At 36.7% G+C, this 15,648-nt stretch overlaps 1 protein-coding gene across 8 annotated transcripts in view; it reads left to right on the top strand.

Annotated features, from left to right (window-relative positions):
* UBN2 (ubinuclein 2) overlaps positions 1-10,903 on the top strand; it is a 76,785-nt gene extending 65,882 nt beyond the window's left edge. For 6 of the 8 annotated variants that reach the window (XM_022580074.3, XM_089917337.1, XM_022580064.3 and 3 more), the window contains one exon: positions 456-10,903. In XM_022580074.3, coding sequence (XP_022435782.1) covers positions 456-505 — 50 coding nt within the window. In that variant the 3' untranslated portion in view covers positions 506-10,903. The remainder of the gene's footprint in view (positions 1-455) is intronic. The other 2 variants (XR_016394275.1, XR_016394274.1) reach the window with 2 other exon arrangements.
* Positions 10,904-15,648: the final 4,745 nt, after the last annotated feature.

The raw sequence follows: 15,648 nt of genomic DNA, 5'->3' as shown, positions 1-15,648 counted from the left end.
CATAAATAATTGAGAGTTATTAAATGCTGTGTCATGGCAGGAAATTTAATCTCACTAGCAAGAAAATGAAATTGACCTTGTCTTCTAAAGGAATCAAAAAATGTGTTAGGTCCCTTGAAGGAGGGGGATTATGTCTTTTATGTTTCTTTATAATCCTCACAGCATTTGACACAATTGACAGTGAGGGAGATAATAAATACTTGTTGAAATAGTATTTGTAGGACACCGAAAACCAATTAAACCAGTCATTTGAGATAAGAGGATCATTCTTGTTGAGTTTTTATCTCCTTTATGTTCTCAACCTCTATACTGCTATATAACATGTAAGGTACTAAAGGTTATCCTTTTAGCAATGTCATCATCCACGTGAAAATTAAAAGTTAATTGTTCTTTTTGCTTTGTTTTTATTTTTTATTACATACCGACCCATACCAATTAAACATCTCTTTTCTCAGATGGAGGCCAAAGTAAAGGGGACACTAAATTACCACGGAAATCTCAGTGACTTCCAGCAAGCAAAGGAGATGACACACTCGGCTGGCTGATGGAATCTACCTGATGGAAAAGTACTCATGTGGTCATAGGGCTGCTGTTCTGTCGATGTTTACATTCTCTCGTCCCAAGCACTGTGGTGAGGAGGAAAAAGAAAAGAAAACATTACTTGAGTAAAGCCAGGTGCAGGAGGAAGAAATGCTTTCGTGCAAAGTTAGTGACCTTTGGTCTCTTCTAAAGAAAGACAAAGTTACCATATTAACTGACTTGAAAGAGACTCAGTTGTCAAACCCACAGAAATACAAATTTGATTTTTCCCGGGGGAGGAAGAAGGAAATTGAGGATTTGGGTAAACTCCATCCATCCTGGGGGTTGGATCTGAACACTTGTAGACATAATTGCATAATAAAAGACAATATATCTGAAATTAGGCCAGTTTGTCAGGAGTAATGATCATGTCTGGGTGGACTGTGCAGCAAATTTGCCACAAACAAAGTTAATGACCCTGTGTGTCTGATACAGACGGTAGCTGAGTATGTATCACGCACCCTCAAAAATCCTGAACAAACTTGAATCTACTCCAGTGTGTAGCAGCTCCTGTGTAAGTCAGTGGACTAAAGATGCTTCAGGAAAGTCATTTTAGCACAGTGATATATATTACATTTTTAAGTCAAAAAATTGAGCCCGTTGCTCTTAACAGACAAAACTTAGATGTTCCCTTTTTGTAAAAGGGTCAATTACATCTTCCATTCAGAAGCAGGTACTTAACTCTCTTCTTCAGGTGATTTGTGCATCTGGTATTGACTGGTTAATTCTTATTTCCATTCTTGGTGTTAAAACGTGACTGTGTTCACATTTTCCTCTTGAAAAATGGGGATCTTTGATATAGGGCTGTGGCTTTGGTCCACTTAGCCTTTGCAGGCCTGCCAGTATGAACTTTAAATTTCCCCCAACATCACCTCAGGTTCACAACGTCTTCTGTTCTTTTAGCTAGTGGTATTTCAGGTGATTATTAACTGTTGATATAAACAGGTATAAGTGTGCATTACAATGCTTCTTCATTGGTCATTCAAATGGCATATATGTATTTTTTTTTGAATTTTGAAGATGGTATTTTAAAGGGAAGAATTAAATTAGGATCATTATGTGTACAGGGGATTATTTTTATAACAATCATAGTGTATTTTTACTCCCTATATCCAGTGTAGTGAAATTGATTTGGAGCATTTGGGATTTTAAAGCTTTACTAATATTTACTCAGAGTATTGATATGTGAGTAAACCTGCATATAATAAGACTCCATTATTACAGCTTCCTCATGCAAATAGCATATTCAACAAAGGACGTTAAGGGAGGTTTTTTTTTTTTTTTTTTTGCGGTATGTGAGCCCCTCACCGTTGTGGCCCCTCCCGTTGCGGAGCAGAGGCTCCCGACGCGCAGGCTCAACGGCCATGGCTCACGGGCCCAGCCGCTCTGCGGCATGTGGGACCCTCCCGGACCGGGGCACGAACCCGTGTCCCCTGCATCGGCAGGCGGACTCTCAACCACTGCACCACGAGGGAAGCCCCAAGGGAGAAATTTATGGTTATGTTTGGATACATTTTGTTTGGGTTTTTTTTCACCTCATCATTGTTCTAGTCTCTCTTTTTTCCTTCCTATTTAGGCTTCTGAATGTTTTCAGACTGTACTCAAGAATAGTGTAAGCTTGATCCATTAACAATAACAGACTAACCTAAAAAAACCAGCATCAGATTGGTAGTAGCAAGATTCCTTGCATATGTTTTCATTACAAATCATCCTGTTACGTTTACTCAGATAAGGGTATTAACCAGGCCCTTTTTTTACTTTCATGAGCAGAAGTTCCAAATAGCTTTAGGACTGTGAATAAATTAGCACAGATCTCTTTAGATCTGTAAGCCTATATTTTGACTTCAGAGTCACATTGGCTTGGTTATAGCAAAAAAAAAAAAGTTAATAACTGAAAACTTTAGTTCTAAGAACTTGTTACAGTAAGAGGAAAGGATTATTTCAAAGGAATCATTGATATAATTACTTGCCTCTAAGAATTTAGTTTACCGGTAAAGCAAATAAGAATGTTGTATCAACCCTGGTGGATATTTTGGAAGGATATTGGGATGGTGCAGATAGGTTTGACTTGAATTGAGTATGTTTGATTAAAGTTTGTTTGGTTTTTTAACTAGGGAAACTTACCCAATTCTTGAGTTGTTCCAGTGTAGCATACCTCTTGCTTTTATAATTTAGAAAAAAGAAGTCTTGCTAATCTATAGGAACTTTCCTTTGGGAAGCTGCCTTTGTTTTCCTTCCCGTACCAGGAGAGAAGTCAGAATGCACACTGATCTCTCTTCCTGAGGACAGTTGTGCATGTATTCATCTGCGTGTGTATATCTGTACACATATATTTATCTATACATAAGTTCATTGGGACTTTCGGTTGAGGAGTAACAACTTTAATTTCTTAAATCCATGAACTGAATCACGCCATGTGAAGATCCCTGATGACTCTGTCCTCATTAGAGAAGAACAGGATTATCAGTTCTTCCCCAGTATCGTTTATAACTAACCGGTAAAAATAACTGAAGGCCCTTGGCTCTGTGGAGTTCTCATACGTGGAGATTCTGTTCTTTTCTCTTCGGTCTTGATTCTGCGTCACTGCACCACATTTTCACTACCTTAATCCACTCCAATCAAGACTACCCTTTTCTGTTGTACAAGTGAAACCAACATCCTTATATTTCTTAAAAAGTATGATCAAAGAGTTACTACATGTAAATACCTCTTTCTTTTCTAGGCCATAACATTGAAAATGGTGTCCATACTGTACAGTCACCTATTTTTACAGTTTGTCTTACTAAAATCATACATACAAATCGGTTATTTTTTAGCACAGAGGCTTGTGACTCATATTCTATTTTTGCACTTGAAAGTCAAATTATGTTATTTTTTAAAATGATGAGTAATTTGGAAAGGATATAGAGCAATGTGTATTTCTGAAGAGCATTAGCAACACCCCAATGTAAAAGTAATCAGCACACAATTATGTCCCATTTCAGCGGGATTTCTTGATTCAGGAAAAGTAAGCTGTTTTCAACTGTCTTGTATTTTAAATTGCCTTCACTGATGTATAAGCTGTTACTGTACATACAAGTTAATCCTCAGTATTCACGAGCAATAATGAATGGTCAGCAGAGTTGTCTCCAGAGATAGCAGTGCTGAGCCTCCGTTGGAGACTGAGAGCAAAGTGTCAAGCTCATTCAGAGCCTCCACAATAGATGTAAGCAATAATTTAGTTATAAGTCGACTATAATTCTTTCTCATATGCTTCTGAGATCAGTGGGTAAAAGAAATCATGATTTTAAAGCAGCCTGAAGAAATTAAGTTTTGGGGAAAGAAGTGAGGTTAATCTGAAGTCACAAAATCTTGATATTGAGGGAATCAGAGGATTGTGTTAGTACATTCTTTTATGCCTACCACCCCTTTGATGGATGCTGTTAGCCCAAATTACATTTTTTAATATCAGAGAAGCTGAATAGGGTTTATCATATCACCCAGGTAGGAGGAAGAACCGGGCACACACATGTTTGAATGCTGTGGGTTTGACACCTGTTTGAAAACAACTTATCTGAAAAGATTTTTAACCCAGGATTTTTTTTTTCCCAAAGCAGATCTAAATTGTTTACTACCCAGGTTTGGAAAGGGCAGACACCTCTAATCTTTCTCCTCTCGTTGCCCTCTACCACACCCCTTTCCACCTCTACTTGGTTCAAGACATTTTCTGAAATGGAATTCTACTGTTATTCAAACTGCCATTGATTATGAGAACGCTGTGTCCCTTGGGATCATCTCTTAGCACTCCAGTTATCTATCAGATTTGCTGCTACATTTGTAAAATGAACTTTGCCTGTAATGGTCAACTTTAATCTAATTTACAGTTCTTTACTTTTAGGAGGTTTTGTCATATAATTTGACCCATGTATAGAATTAGGATACTTTATTTTAGGGGTGTACCATAAAAGCACACTGGTCCCTGTATTCTTTTTATCATCATTTAGGTTTTGAATTTTTGTTTGCTTTTTGTGTTCGTTGATGTTTGTTTTGTCTTGTTTTAAATTAGAAGAGTGAGAGAAATCTGTAATCAGGCCAAAATTGAGAACTTGCCCCATGCTTCAGCACTGTAGTTTCTGCTGACCTTATGTTCTCAAAAGGGCACTTTTACTTTCTATTGTGCATGTATGATTGGTTTTTTGTTTGTTTTTGTTTTTGCTTTTAGGGGGCTTTTGTTTTTGTAATAATGATGTGGAAGAAAAATGCAGTAGTAGGTAAATGACTGGTTACAAACATGTTAAACAATTTTATTTTATAAAATTTAAGGGGAAAGGTTTAACTCTGTAGATCGTTTCTTAGCTCTGGTAAAATGGCTTATATTACTCCTCTAAAACATACTCAGTTCAGGCCTTTGTCTTTGTTAAGTGCCTTTTTTTTCTTTCTTTTTTCCCTTCTTTTGAAACTGTTCTCAGATATCCTAAAGTACAGGCTAATACGTCAGGGGATTCAGGAGGAAGAATCTCAAAACTTGCCAAGATCATGTCATGCTGTAATATTCTTCCTTTTCCTTATATGAATATGGATATATGTGTAAGATACATACATACATGCATACATATATATATCTGTATATATATGTATACATATGTAATATATATACAAAACTAGTAGCTGCTGTACCATTGCATCCTTTCTAAGCACTCCCCTATTAATGCTTGCAAAACTGCCTTGTTTATTCCATTGCTTTTAGTCAATTCAAATGGATAGATTGGGAAATTGTCTTTTTACAAGATACTATTTTCCCCCTTTGAATATCTGTTTGTAGACGTCAACAGCAACAACAACTATAACTATATATATAGATATAGATATATATATAGATATAGATATATAGATATAGATCTAAATAAAATAAGTCAGTTGTTACAAGTAAAATAAATTTAGCGGACTCACTGACTGTTCCTGGATGTAATCCACTACTCTGCCCTTCAAACTTGGCGTGCATAAGACTAGAGAAAGCATTGGAATAACAAGAATCTTAGAGTCTTTCTGGGTCAAGTTGATAAGGTACACAACGGCAGGCAAGACTAAAGACATGGGAGAGCTAGAGTTAGAACCATGGTATTGTTTCTGAGTTTTGAAGGAAGTTAGCAACTTTGTCAATATTAAAAATGCATCATGTATTCTTCTGGGAAATAATTTTTGAAGAATTCATATAGCTGCATATCTGTCAAAAGGTTAATAAATAGAAGTAGAAAGACTTCAGATTCTGAGGAAAAACACTCATATAACCCATAGCATTCTTGAGAGAGCTTCAGTTTTCTTATTTGCCAAATAATTACATTTGGCTTAATACGATTTAACGGTCATTTATGTTTCTCCCTTGAGCAAAATAACATAATATTCGATAGCTAATATTCATCAGTTTCTTGTTGAAAACAGATGTGACGTGTTAAGGGAGACTAAATTGAACCAATCCTCAAAGCCCAGTACAGATATATCTAATAAATGCCCCCTTTTAACTACATTTTAACTGAGGAGACTGGTGGCCAAAAAGGAGAAAGCAGGGGCTCCTGGTGGTGTTACCTGATAGCAAGACTGTTATCAGGTGGCCTCAGTTCAGTCATGTTACTCTTGAATTACTGTGTTTAGGGGGAATATCATTTAACCTTTGTGCCTCAGATTACCCATTAGAAAATTGGGTATAATAATATTCACCTACCTCCCAGGGATATCAGAGACTTTTTCAAAAATATTTTGAGTTTTTCTAAAATGTCCTATATAATTAAAAAAGTATTATCATTTTCCTGCAGAGGCTAAAAAATGTTTCCCTATGATGGGTATAAAAAAGTACCATATGATTTTTAAGTTTAAAAAAAAAATCACTGGAATTCTAATTTAGATACATATTTGTTATTTAAACATATTATATTTGTGGTTGGATAAAATGCTTAGTTTCAGGTTAATAAGTGGGGAGGGGGTAAATAACACTAAGTTTCTTAATTATAAGTAGATTTTTTTTAGCCATTTATGGTATTATTACACGTGTGATCTTTGCCAAGGTTGTGGAGCTGAAGCTAGCTAAAGCTTGGACGATTGGTTATTGGAGTTGATTAATGATCCCAAACATTTTATCTGCCTCACTTTGCCATATTCTCAGTCTGATTTCCTTATATTACTTGTTTAGTGATGGATAGCTAAACTTTTAACTTTCTAAGAATGAATGGGAGTCTCCTCCTTCTTGTAAATCGAGATTGTGTACTCTTGCTGTAACTATAGGTTTATCCAGCTTTGCACTGAAGGGGCAAGCACTACATACAGTCAGCTGGGTGTACTTTTAGCCAGTCTACCTTTGTAATTTATGCTTCTTCAACCGTGAAAGAGTTGGAGCCATCAACTGCTCAGGTGGTAGGAAAATGGGAGAGGGGGGAGGCAGGATTCTTTTCCTATGGGTGGGGATGATGGGGGTAGAAGGAAACATGTTTTGCTCAACTCCAAAGAGGAAAGGAAGGTCATCTTATCCTACCCTCCACTGGGTATATTAAGCAGTAATACATAGAATTTTCCTTTTATCATTGGAAACAACAACAACAGGAAAAAATGGATGCCGCCTCTCTGAGCTAATTGCTTAGCAACATTTGTTAGGGGGTGTGTGTAGATTTAAATTGTAGCACATATTCAGGGTCAGGAAAGAGAATGTAGGGGGATGAGGAACAAATTATCCAGTGTAAGTGAGTCAGCAGAAAGCGCCAGGCCCAAGCAGACAAAGCCTCTGGGTTAATTCCCAGAACTAGCTGAGGCCCATTTAATCTCTAGTGATAGGATGTTTTTCCTTAAAAGTCACTTTTTGGTTTTTTTGTTGCTTTTTCCAGATAAAGCCTTAGTTAGTAGCCTCTAAATATCAACTATGCAGATAAACACACAAATTTTCCACACGTTTTCTTTTTTCCATTCTTTAAATGACAGATGTTAATTAAGACTTCTACCCAAAGAAATAAGGCATAAGGGTTTTGTTGAATGTGTGTTTGTTCCTCTAGGGAAAATTAATGGAAACATAAAAATAGAGATATTTTGTGTGTTCATCTATCCTAAAATGTGAACTTTATATTCAAAAACTAAGTTCAGATACTGGTGCAAACTGTAGTTAGAATCATGGAATGTCTTTGGGTTGTTAAGATAAAACCATCCCAGTGTTCAATTCTGAGAAAGTTTTAGATTCTGTGGCACAGTGTTCAGGTTTGTGGAGCTAAACAGATGGTCAGACTATAATTAAAAAGCTTTGAATATTAATGTCAAATTCTTTCTTCATTTTCTTTAGTCTTCATTCTTCTTTCCTCTAGTCTGAGCTCTTCAGTTAACCATTCCATCAACCAATTGCTACACTAGAATGTAAGTTGCTAAGAGTCAGGGGAGGAAAGGTTAAACTGTCTTTCACCTCCTTTTCTCACTCACGTTGGCCATCTATGCTGTGTTCCCACTGAATTCAAAAGTAAAGACTATAGGCATTTCTAGGAGACGGTTTACATCCCAGCACAGACTCAGACAGGGACTGGTAGGATTTTAATCAGACTGCTTTTGAATAACTTAGTATTAAATTACATTTTTCTCAGATACTCCCAAAGTACCGTTTGCTTGAAAGTAACTATTTGTGATCTTTGTTTAATTTCCTCATACTGTAATACTTCTTTTTTCCAGCCTTTCTTACACATGTACATTTTACATCGGGTTAGTACTTAAATTTTGGACACTTTTCCGAACTGTTACCCAAACAGGTCAAGAATACTTTTAAAAATCTCAGTAGTAAAATCAAAGGGGTCTATATGTCCAGAACTTAGAGTCATCACTGGTGACCTGAATTATTTTTCTCTTCTTTGTGTTAAAAATAGATTTCTCTACTATATAATGTAGTAGCAGCTACATTGCATGGCTTCCTCAATACTTTTCAAGATTATTCAGAAGAGACACAGACCTTTTTTAGGCCTCTTATTTCACATAATACTCTGCCTTGCTTATTTTCATTACTTCCCCTGGAATAAACCTACTTCGCAAAGGTCTGAGTCAGAGAGGCCATATGAATCCTTAGTACCAATTTTATGTTCCTCAGAAAACTCTCTATACATTATTTACTCCCATTTGCCAATAATAATATAATTCTATTTTAATCTAGTTTTAAAATATTTTGTAATAAAGCACTAATGGAAACCTAATTGAAATACAAACAAGATGATTATTACCTAAGATAACTTGGAGATACTTCTGTTTTTGAAGTTAACAGCTCCATCTACCCTCTAAGCACATTTAGGAGTCAGCAGTAACCAAGACCAGCCAAGTGGCATGTTTCTCTATGTGACAACCTGCCCTTTATTTGTCACATCTCAGCTATATTATATTTTCTGTCCTTGCGGCCACAAACTTCCCTCCTTTTTTTGCTTCTCTATTCTGTTTGCAGGGGTAGTGTGCCCTGTGCCCGCATATTGGGTTTTCTTTCCTGTACCTGTGAAATTACCAAGAATTACCCCAATTTTGTCCAGAGGCATTAAAAGAGAAGTTATTCTCAGTTGATAAATGTATTACTGTTTTATATAGGTAGTCAGAAAGTTGACCAAGTTTGGCCAACTTTTAAAATCCTGGCTATGTTACATAATTAATTACATATACCTTCTGAGACCTTCAGATAAGCAAGGGGCCCTTTCACCAGTAGAGGTAGGTTTCCAACCTATACGTAATTTCCTGGCCAGCCTCCAGAGAAAGGATTCAAGCTTTGTACTGTTCTTTTGTTGGCTGTCATTGAAAAACTATATTATAGAATGTATCAAAAATATCTAATTGTTCTTAAGAAGAGTATGTAAATCTGGAGCTTGTCCTTGTTTGTTGCTTGCTAAACACTGTAAAGCTTAAAAGAAAAGGAAAGGAAATCTCTGGCTGGTGAAAATTTTGTGCCCCAAATAATGTGTTAATCAAAGTTATCTACCACGGTAACCAAGTGATGAGTGTTTTCTCTTTTATTACAAGCAGGAAAATTTATTTGCAGTTGTAAAACTTATTGTGGGACTGCAGGCCTATTTACTATAAATGATTGGAAATAAGGATTCTGATTTTTAGTCTGGGTTAAGCACATATTTCCAACCCTTGCGGTATGAATTTTCATAAAGGAAAGACTTTTGTTTGGTAACAGAAGGAAAAACAGGACTTATTTATACAGTGAATGTTCACTCTGTAGAGGAGCTTCCCTCCAGTTACACATCATGTTCTTACTTTAGCCGCCTCCACACTTGATATAGATGCCAACATGTTTTACAACGAGTCTTGAAGGAAGGAGCCTACATAATTGTTGCTCCTCCGGGTGAAAGGCCCTGGTTACTGTACTGCATTTGTTTATAGGGAGGTGTGTTTTTGCTAACTTGAAGGGATATACTGTATTTTAAAAGTGTGTGACTTAATATTTTGGGATTTTTTTTCCTCCTTTAAAACTGGACCTGAACACAGCTTTGAGTTGATATTTGTAATAATCTCAGGACCTGAAAGATTGTAGCATTTAGTGTGTCTTAAAAATTATGTACTGTACCAGCCATGGATTTTTGTAAATATACCTGTCTCCCTTTTTTGTATTATTTTAGTAAAAAAAATAATAATAAATTTAAATACAATGGGGTGGTGACGACATGTGGATGGGTGTGGGTATGTATGTGTGTGTGTTTGTATAAGGCTCTTTTGAGATGAACTGGTGCTTGTTTAATTTCCGGCTCTAATGAGAGCAGGAATATGGACAAACTGCTGCTACTGAACCCTGCACTGAGCCTAGCTGTTTCCATTGCATTTCCTAGTGATTGACCAGGAAATGACTAAGTTAAATTCTTCTTCCCACTGCCATCTTGCCTTTGAATTCTCAGTTCTACACACTTTTTGAACTTCAGTGGTAAATCTTTCCGAACTTTGGGTGGTTTGCTGGTCTGTAGTTTTTAAAGAGCTCTTGTTACTATTTTCTAAGAAGAAAGAAAGACAGGTAAATTTTTGTAACCAAAAAAAAATCACATTTCATAAAATCCTGATGAATTTTGGACATGTGAGAGGACTTGAACATTCCTAAATGTGGATCTGTGAATTTAGTAAATTGACCCCATTGATATACTCTTTCAGTGCAGGGATTTCTTTTTTTTTTTTTCGTAACAGCCTTGCTCATATTCCAGGTGTAGCTAAGCAAACCCCTGTTTTAAAGCAGGAGCCTTATTTGATTCAGTGTAGATGTTTTCCTGTCTATCCTTTGTGACAGGGCCTTTTACATGAGTGTTTTTTCTTTTTGTACGTGTTATGTGTTTGTTGTATTAAATAAAGAGGAATGTACATATTATTCTTGTGTCTGTTGTATCATTGGACTAACTTGGATTTTAATATCTCATTCTTTCAGTGGTGGTTGAGTATCTCTTGCCGGTTTCACACTGTGCTCGGTGCTGTGGGATACAGAAGTAAGGGCATAGTCCCCACCCTCCATATATTTACAGTTTGCAATCACATGAGAAGTAAAAAGACAACAGTTCAAAATTTATCACAAAGGTGTGGTCCATGGCCATCTGACATTTGAGTTCAGAGCAGGGGAGAGATTGGATTGGAAAGATCTGGGGAGAATTGTCAAGTTGATGGCATTTGAACTGGGCCTCCAAGAATAAGTGGGATTTGGCTGGGAAGGAGGAAAAGGGAGCATCCTGAGTGGAGTCAGGAACAAACAGGAAGGAGGCCAGGCTGGTATGAGGTAGACACGGGGGTGAGTAGGAGAAGCCAGACTGTGGGAGTCTGGAATGCAGGCTTACCAGGTTCTTCCTTCAGGTTATAGGGTGTGTGTGTGTGTGTGAGTGTGCCTCCAGGATCAAGGCTTGCAGTTGTAGATACAGGAATTAGTTGCATAGGTGAGCATCTTTTAGTCTTGTGGAGGACTTCTTTAGGAAAAATATTGTTAAGAGAAAAAATTTAAAATTCAACCTTAGAAATCCAGGTAGAGTGTGGGAAAAGGATGAAAAGATAGAAAGCAACTTGTCAGAGAAATTGAACGGTTTTGTCATTTATAAGTGTATATGTGCATAGAAGATACAGAAAATAACGTAAGCCCCCAAATACAAGAGTGGTGGTACTTAAGTGTATTTTCAGTGTATTGTCATCAGGATGAAGAATTTAAAAGGCATGGTCCTCATGCAGGGAGGAGGGTAGGCTGCAAGTGCTTTTATGAAAAACTAGTAACATTTAAGGACAGTTTTGCAAGTGTGTTCTTGAGAGTAACAAGAAATCTGTAGTTAAATAATAAGACTACACTTAACTATGTTGTCACCATCTTGTAAATGTGTGTTAACATATTAAAGGTGCCATTGTTAAACCAGATTTTTTAAACCCATAATTTCCTGAAGCTTATTTGACCATGAAATACTTTTCTTCATGTAACTTCAATTAACATTAAATTATATAAGGCATGTGAAGCACTTAGCCCAATGACACATAGTAAGTACTAGGTTAAATGTTAGCTTTTATTATCATTCATACTAATTCTGTTTTATTATTTATTATATAGTATATATATTTTTTAAGTTTTTAAGAAGAAAAAACATGGCCCAAGGAGTTAAGGATTTCAGAATAACCAAGTCAGTTTAGAGAGCCGAGAAGTAAGCAGGTAGAGAAATGCAACCAGTTCTCTAGACTTGAATGAAGGACGGGTGTCCAGAAGGGGGGCTGGTTCAAAGGAGTATAGAAAACTCCAAAGCAGGAAGTACGTTTTACACTTGTCTGTGTAGTCAAGAAACCGTCTCAGACCTTAGCTTTGGCACAGAAAAGAGTGTGGCTAGTTACGAAAATCGACAACTGTAGATGGAGCTCGAAGGCGGAAGTTAACAAATTGGTGATGGAGCTACTTTGCTTCTGCAAATTTATTCTAAGGGGAAAATGGCCTTGTACAAAGGTTTCTGTACGAGTGTGTTCATCTGTGTTGCTCATAACAGTAAAAGTTTGAACCAATCTAACGTGCTAGAGGGGATTGGTTAAGTAAATAAAAATACTACTACTAAACAAAATTGTTTTAACAGAAGAAATGATTAAGATGTCCATGTATTAAATAAAAGAGCAGTTATAAGTGTTAATGCACATAGATAGGCACAGAAAAAAATATATGGAGGGACATACACGCCAAAATACAAAGATTGGTGAAATGAATGCTTTTATCTTTATCATTTTACTTAAATGTATTTTCAATGAACATGGATAACGTGAGCAAGTTTTTTGGTTTGGGGTTTTTTTTAAGAAACAGTAGGTGGACTTAGTTGAGGAAAAGGGGAAAGAAATGGGAAGGAGCCTCTTGCTGTCTCATCACTGGGAGAGGGAAAAGAAAATAATTTATTTCTTCCAGTCAGACCCTGCTAGATCCCAGAATTGGATCTGGCTTAGAAGGAAGACACCCGAACTGCTTGATTTAAAGTAAAGATTTTTCTGGAAGATTATTCTTGCACTTAGTTAACAAGAAAAAAAGTACCAAATACATGATTATGCAGTGAACACAAAGCATCTTTCCTACCCGTGGCTCCATTTTCCTCCCTCAGACCAACCACTGCTACCAATTTCTCCAGTTAAAAGTATAAATATGCATCTGACCTTTGACCATAAATTTAGTGTACATATCTGCTCTCCCATACCTAGCATTTTTTTCTCTATTATCTTGGAGATTATTCCACACAGTACATAGAGGTCTGTCTTGTACTTTTTGACAGCTCATAGTATTCCATAGTTATAGTACCATAATTTATTGTATCCATTAATGGGCAGTTAGGTAACTATCACAGGTTACACTGTGATATCCTGTAGGTATTTGCATGTCAAACCAACAGTCAAAAGTTCGTTTTGTGATGGATGATAGTGACTAACATTCCAGATCTGAAAGTTGGTGTCTGGAACCTGTGGCATCGCTTCATATCCATGTAAAGCTTTGAGGAATACTTGAGAAAATAAATATTTTCTAAAACAGTTTTGAAAATTGGAAGTAAAGGAACTGCTTCTAGGTGCACGAAGGGTTGCGTTAGCTTGCAGGTGGGATCGTGAGCTTTTCAAAGGACAGTGACAGCCCTTCTGATGCAGGTGTCATCTAGTAAGATTGCTCTTCCTCATCAGTATGTGCCTTGACATGGCTTGTTTTCTCTGTCTCTGTGTATAGTTACCTCTTCTGTGTCCCTGTGTCGACCTTCCACTATTTCCCACTATCGTTTTTCTAGTAGGGTGACACGGCATGCAGAACAGGCTGACATTAAACAGACTTGGGTTCTCAGGTCCCCATTATGAAGCTGTGGCACTTTAGACAAGATGTGGATCTCCTTTCAGCCTGTTTCCTCATTTCTGCAGGGATAATTTCCAGTGGTGGGGTTTGTTGTTGAATTAGAGACAAGATATGGAAAGCACCTAGCATAGTGCCTAGCACATAAGAAGAGCTAATGAATGGTGGCTACTATTATTCTGTCTCTTTTCTGCCTTTTTCTTCTTAAATTCGTGCTTCCTCTTGCTCTCCTAATTTCCCCAAATATAGAAGTGAAACCAGTGTTTTAAAAAAATCTTAAGAAATATATATATATATTTAAAAGTACAGGAGTGGATAAGTATCAGTTAAAATTCTTTCATTGCAGGTGTCAAACCCCTGGCATAAAACGTAAAGGAAGACTGCTCTAAAAATGAAGTCTGTTAAACAAAACAGTTAAGGGAATCTTTCGATTCATGTAAGTGAGCCGTCTAGAGGTAAACCTAGTTTAGGTGAAGCTTTATCGACTGATTCAGTGTCACCAAGAGCCAGCCATCTGTCTCTGCCCTGGCATTCGAAGTGTCAGGTTTCACAGGTAGCCCTCTGACAACTACTGCCTCTCCCTTCATAGCCAATTGGCTGCTGCATTTCCAAACTGTATGTTAGTATGTGTTGTATATAGTTTACTTCTGCTTTATTGTACCTCAAATGCAAAGCAGTGCGCTAATCATGTGCCTCAATCCATAGCACGTGGTTTTCATCACTTAATACAAGATCTCATTCCCTCGTTTTATTATAAATTAGGTTTCTCCTTCCTTCCTTAGTCCCCATTCCCTCTGTCCCAAAGGTACCCACCCTTACTCTTTTAATATGTGCCCCTTGTTATGCATGCTTTCTTCTGTAACTTGTAGTGTTATTTTGTGTGTATGCAATTTTAATTTATATAAACGGTCCTGTGCTATAAATTGTGCTCTTTTCTCACTTATATTGGTCCATGTTGCTCTCTGTACATCCTACGTGTTGCATAGTATTTCATATGATGCGTCCACCACTTTCTGCATATCCGTCCTCCTAGAGGTGGATACCTAGGGTGTCTCCAGTTCCTTATTACCATGAGAAAAGCTATAGGTAGTCTGCGAATTGCCTGTTCATCTCTTCTCATTCTGTTGCATTTTCATCTTTTTGTTGTGATAATAATCTCTTAACAGTTTCAGATATGTCAGATATTTTAGTCTATTACCTGTCTTTTTAACTTTGCCTATGCCATCCATTATTGACCAGAAAACCCTTTTTAATGGTCAATTTTTGTCTAATTTATGTTTTGAGGGGTTTGTTATGAAATATTTCCCTTCCCCTAGATCACAAAGATATCCTCCTACATTCCTTTGAATATTCGGTTTTTCATTTAGAATCCTTCTGTTGTCCATTATACCTTGTATAATGTAGGGGTCCAGCTTTATTTTTCTTCATTTAGTGGGCCAGTTTTTTCCCAGCACCATTTAGTAAGTCAGTATTTCTCCCATTAATTTTTGGTGCCATTTTTATCATATGTCAAATACTCATATATGCAATGGTCTATTCTGAGCTCAGTTCCATTCCATTGTTCTTTTTATTTCCATACCAGTATAGACTTATAGTCTCCCTTAATATTTAGTAGGCAGAGTCTCCCTCTTTGTTCCTCCATGTTCACTCAACTAATCGTGAATTGTTACTCTTCTAAATAAATTTTAGAATAAAATCTTCAAGTTCCATTCAAAAAATCTAGCTGAAATATTTATTAGGATTGAATTTAATTTGTAGTTTACAAAGAATGGAATCTTTAACGTTAAACTACCTCA

The sequence above is a fragment of the Delphinapterus leucas genome, chromosome 9 (assembly GCF_059928025.1).
Source record: "Delphinapterus leucas isolate spDelLeu-1000000601 "Yukka" chromosome 9, BTC_Dleu_Yukka2, whole genome shotgun sequence".
Taxonomy (NCBI): domain Eukaryota; kingdom Metazoa; phylum Chordata; class Mammalia; order Artiodactyla; family Monodontidae; genus Delphinapterus; species Delphinapterus leucas.
This window is presented reverse-complemented; position numbering and strand designations above follow the sequence as displayed.